Source organism: Poecilia reticulata, linkage group LG4 (assembly GCF_000633615.1).
Source record: "Poecilia reticulata strain Guanapo linkage group LG4, Guppy_female_1.0+MT, whole genome shotgun sequence".
In the NCBI taxonomy this organism is placed as follows: domain Eukaryota; kingdom Metazoa; phylum Chordata; class Actinopteri; order Cyprinodontiformes; family Poeciliidae; genus Poecilia; species Poecilia reticulata.
Genome location: NC_024334.1, coordinates 5,649,574 through 5,653,806, shown reverse-complemented (window position 1 = coordinate 5,653,806; position 4,233 = coordinate 5,649,574). Strand labels below are relative to the sequence as shown.

The window sequence follows — 4,233 nt, the reverse complement described above, 5'->3', positions numbered from 1 at the left end:
GAGGAGACAGACAGGTGAGGAGACAGACAGGTGAGGAGACAGACAGGATCTTACCTGCACTGAGCTGTTTTCAAACACCGTCACCTCGTCGTCCTCGTCCTCCTCGTCTCCCAGGCTGACCCCGGCCACTGCTGCTCCTCCTGGTTGGGCCTGCAGCTCCCCCTGGAGGCCGGCGGAGTCGTAGTGCTGCAGGAAGACGGCGGCGCGGCTGGAGTTCCTCTGGATCTCCACCCTCAGGATGCCGTCGCGCGGCCAGCGATCCCGCACCGCCTCCAGGCAGTTGATGGGGGAGCGGGAGAAAGCGATGTGGATGTAGGCGAGGATGAAGAGGACGAAGAGCGCCTGATGCAGAGGGAGGGGACAAGAGGTTAGCCAATCAGGAGCTGCCTCTGGGTAAACCTCCATCTGTCCTAACAAACAGACGGAGTCGTCGTTAACGGGCTGTAGGGACTCCCACAATGCACTGCAGACCAACAGGAAGTCCAGGATGCGGCTTTGGACCCAAACCCACCCGGTTCACCAAATGGTTCTGGTTGTTTCCTCCAGCCCCGTCAGGACGTCAGAGACGTCTGGGAGACGTCTGGGAGACGGGTTAGGATTCAAAGATTCTTTTTTTAATCTTGAATCTTTATTTTGTTCATCTGCTTTTAACTTTTGTGGGAGAAAAACACAAATTTATGTTACCGGGCCGACAAACACCTGCTAATCCTGAACTAAACGTCAAACAGAACCTGCTGCAATAGAGAGAAGAGAGAAGAAGACAACCGGTCTCACCAGGCCAAGTCACAACAAAAAGCCAAAGCTAACAAAAGCCACTGCTTGGCCTGCACCGCTGGCTGTGCGCCCCCCAGTGGTGGGGAGGGGAACAGGCCAGCCTCTTTACAGCGCCAGGCTCAAAGCCAACAGATGTTCTAAACTCCACAAGATATTAAAGGAACAGAGAAAATCAAACGTTTTAAAGACAACATCAGAAAAAATGAGCAAAAATAATTAAATGTGTCCGAAGCTCATAACAGCTACAGAGAACAGCTTCGGCTCCTGTCTGAGCCCTACAGGTCAAACTGTGTAACTGCAGTCGTTCCAGAACCAGATCAGAACCAGGGGAGCTGCTGGACCCAGCGGGAACCTCCCAACCCGGTCCAGGCCAGGTGGGACGTCTCACCTTCAGCAGGACGAAGAACTCAAAGACTCTCCTGAAGGACGGCGGGAAGAGCCGGGCGTAGGTGACGGCCATCTTGAAGAAGAGGGCGTGGAAGAGGCGGTCGCGCACATTGATGAGTGGGTTCTGGTTGATGTTGGGGTTCCGGATCCGGTTGGGCCCCATGTTGTTGTTCAGAGGAACGTTGTTGTTGTTGGCCTGGTTCTCCGACATGGCGGCGGCCGCTGCAGGACTCTAGTGCTCCCAACCCGTTCCTAGGTCAGCATGGTTCTGGTCCGTTTCATGAACTCAGATCCAGTCCCAGCAAGACCGACCCGGAAGCCGGATCCACCTGGAAGGTTCAACACAGCGCAGTTATTTACTAACTGGCCCTCGGTGCCAGAACCAGGTCAGGGTTCTGGTTCTGGTTCTGGTTCTGGTTAGCTTTGATGCTTTTATCACATTTTATATTTTCAGCTGGTGCAAAAAAAACAATAAACCTGAACCGGAAATTCACATCCTGACCAGACTGACCCAGACTGACCCAGACTGACCCAGACTGACCCAAACTGACCCAGACTGACCCAGACTGGTTCACGTCGCCGTTACCATGGCGACTCTCCACCTCACATTAATGTGTGCCGTGATCAGATTTTCTGGTTGCTATGGTGACCATGAAACCAGCTGGTGAGGTCTGTACCATGTACGGCAGAATGTGGGCGTGGCCTGGAAGCTGGCTGATTGGAGATCTTTAGATGTTTAAGAACCAGAACCCAGTTCTGGACAGGTTCGTTTCAAGGACACCCAGAACCCGGACCAGAACCGGTTGATAAACGCATCTGGATCAGAACCGCTGCTGGTTCCGGTGGTTCTGCTTACCTGGTCAGGTGTCAGAGGGTCTACAGGTGTTTAGAATCGGGACGTTGTTCCATCAGGTGAGGGATTCAGGTGTTCCTCAGCATCTTCTGTTCAGGTGTGCGGGGAGCAGTAGATGCTGAGGAACAGCGTCAGGCGTCACTGCTGCGTGTTGGGGGTCGTTTTCCCTCCGCCAGGTCAGAAAGGAGACCTGTAGGTGCGTCAGACTCACCTGTCAGCCAAGTTTTCCTGGCGATGTTTTCATCGGAAGGAAGCTAGCTGTTAGCTCGATGCTAACTGGAAGGACCGGACCTGAAGCTCGACAAAGCCCCGCGTTAGCGTTCGGCTGGCGGCTCGGAACCGACAGAGGAGCGGCTTCAGGCGGATTCAAAGGCCAGAATCTGCCGGGGAGCCGCTCAGAGAATCCGGGAGATGAGATCCGCTCCGCGCAGCAGCTCCAGCTAACGGCCGCTGCTACTGCCGAACCACAGCCGGAAGTACGGGTCCTAGCAGCGGAAAGGGCGTCGTGTGCCCTGAGCGCTGCCTGACAGGCGGCGGGGAACGTTATTCCTGAAATCGGACTGATCGGAAGTTTTTAACGCAGTTATTGGGAGTAGTGAACAGAGAGCGGCTGAATTAACCCTGAGCGCTGTCTGACAGGCGGCTTGCAGAATGAGCTCGGAGCAGGTTACCATGGGTTACTGCTCACTGGAGGTCTGCTACTGTAGATCAGCTGTTCTAGATCTGCTGCCCTAGATCACCTGCTCTAGATCAGCTGCCCTAGATCACCTGCTCTAGATCNGCTGCCCTAGATCACCTGCTCTAGATCAGCTGCCCTAGATCACCTGCTCTAGATCTGCTGTTCTAGACCAGCTGCAGTAACGCTGCGTGTTGCGGTGAATGAGGCGCCTTCAGGCTGGAAGAACGTTTTTATTGTGACTCTTCATCATGGAGAGAACAAAGCATGCAGCATCATCATCCTCACACACGGCTTTACAGATGGCAACAGGATGAGATCACATGCAGCAGCAGGGACAGGCTGTCCACCTGTCCTCAGGGAGGTGGACAGCCTGTCCACCTGTCCTCAGGGAGGTGGACAGTCTGAGCCCCGCTGACAAAAGCAGCTTCACAAAAAATCACTAGAGAACGACAGTCACGTGACTCAGGCCGTCAGCCAATCGACGTCCGGCACCGAGCGCTTTACCACAACCAGACGTTACCGTAGCGACCGAGCCGTCGCCCTGGCAACAAAGTTGTTACCATGGTGACATCATGATTTCTATGAAAATGTTGTGGAGTTGAAGGAAAATGTCTCCCCGGTGTCTGTCGCCATGGCAACAGGCACATCCAGGCAGGTGAGGATCACAGCAGCAGCTTTAAAGCTGCAGCAAAACTTTTCCACACAGCAACACCGATGAGCTTCACCCTGTGGTCCCACTGCCATCTGCAGAAACGCACCGCTACCGCTCAACCAATGAGAGCCAGAGGGAGGGTCTTGGCACTGCCAATCAGCTCATGAACACGCTGCTCACACCCTCCCTTGTGCCAAACAGCCTAATGTCAAATAAACTTAATCTAAATTAATAGCATCATGGTGGCTATGCTAGCTGCTAGCTTGCATTGATGGCAGGCTCTGTTGCAGTGCATACACATGTGTGATTGACAGCGCTAACACCCACCTCCTGGCTGTAATTGGTCGTTTCTAAATGAGTTGTGTATTCTGTAGTTGGCACTGGGAGCAGGAGATGATCTGATGACAGAAAAAACATTTTATTAAAGTTACAAACTGCAGCTTTAAGCTACTCATCATTTGGATCCAGAGTTCTGGTTCTGGTTTGCTGCGCTTCCAGAGGAAATCGTTTACATTTCTGGATGTGACCTTTGACCTCACACTGTTGATGGGCATTTCTGTGGGTGAAAAGTCCAATATTGTGTCCAGATGTCCTACCGTCACCAAGGCGACCAGGTCAATAAAGCCACCAATTTGCCACTTTAACTGCAATAAAGCTAACAGGTCCAACCTCGCTGACATCACTTCCTGTTGGCACACTGAGAGAAACAAATCTGCTGCTGGTAGCAGAGAGGCTAACGCGACCCCGCTGACCCTGAAGGTCAGCTGCGTTTGGTTCCAGTAACCCAGAGTTTCCCCCCTGGTCCTCAGGCCCCCCGCCCTGCATGTTCTAGATGAGCCTCTGTCCAGAACCGCTGATCCAAATGACTGACTGAGCATCAGGTGCTGC

The 4,233-nt window shown here is 53.3% G+C and overlaps 2 protein-coding genes across 2 annotated transcripts in view; both read right to left on the bottom strand.

The window, feature by feature from the left end:
• tmem259 (transmembrane protein 259) overlaps window positions 1-4,227 on the bottom strand; it is a 9,663-nt gene extending 5,436 nt beyond the window's left edge. Inside the window, exons 1-3 of the mRNA XM_017304427.1 lie at window positions 2,226-4,227; window positions 1,163-1,490; window positions 13-342 (exon numbers count right to left, since the gene is read on the bottom strand). Coding sequence (XP_017159916.1) covers window positions 13-342; window positions 1,163-1,372 — 540 coding nt within the window. The 5' untranslated portion in view covers window positions 1,373-1,490; window positions 2,226-4,227. The remainder of the gene's footprint in view (window positions 1-12; window positions 343-1,162; window positions 1,491-2,225) is intronic.
• plppr3b (phospholipid phosphatase related 3b) overlaps window positions 1,414-4,233 on the bottom strand; it is a 7,664-nt gene continuing 4,844 nt past the window's right edge. The window contains exons 9-10 of the mRNA XM_008406541.2: window positions 2,306-2,563; window positions 1,414-1,490 (exon numbers count right to left, since the gene is read on the bottom strand). Of these exons, the coding sequence (XP_008404763.1) occupies window positions 1,414-1,490; window positions 2,306-2,563 (335 nt within the window). The remainder of the gene's footprint in view (window positions 1,491-2,305; window positions 2,564-4,233) is intronic.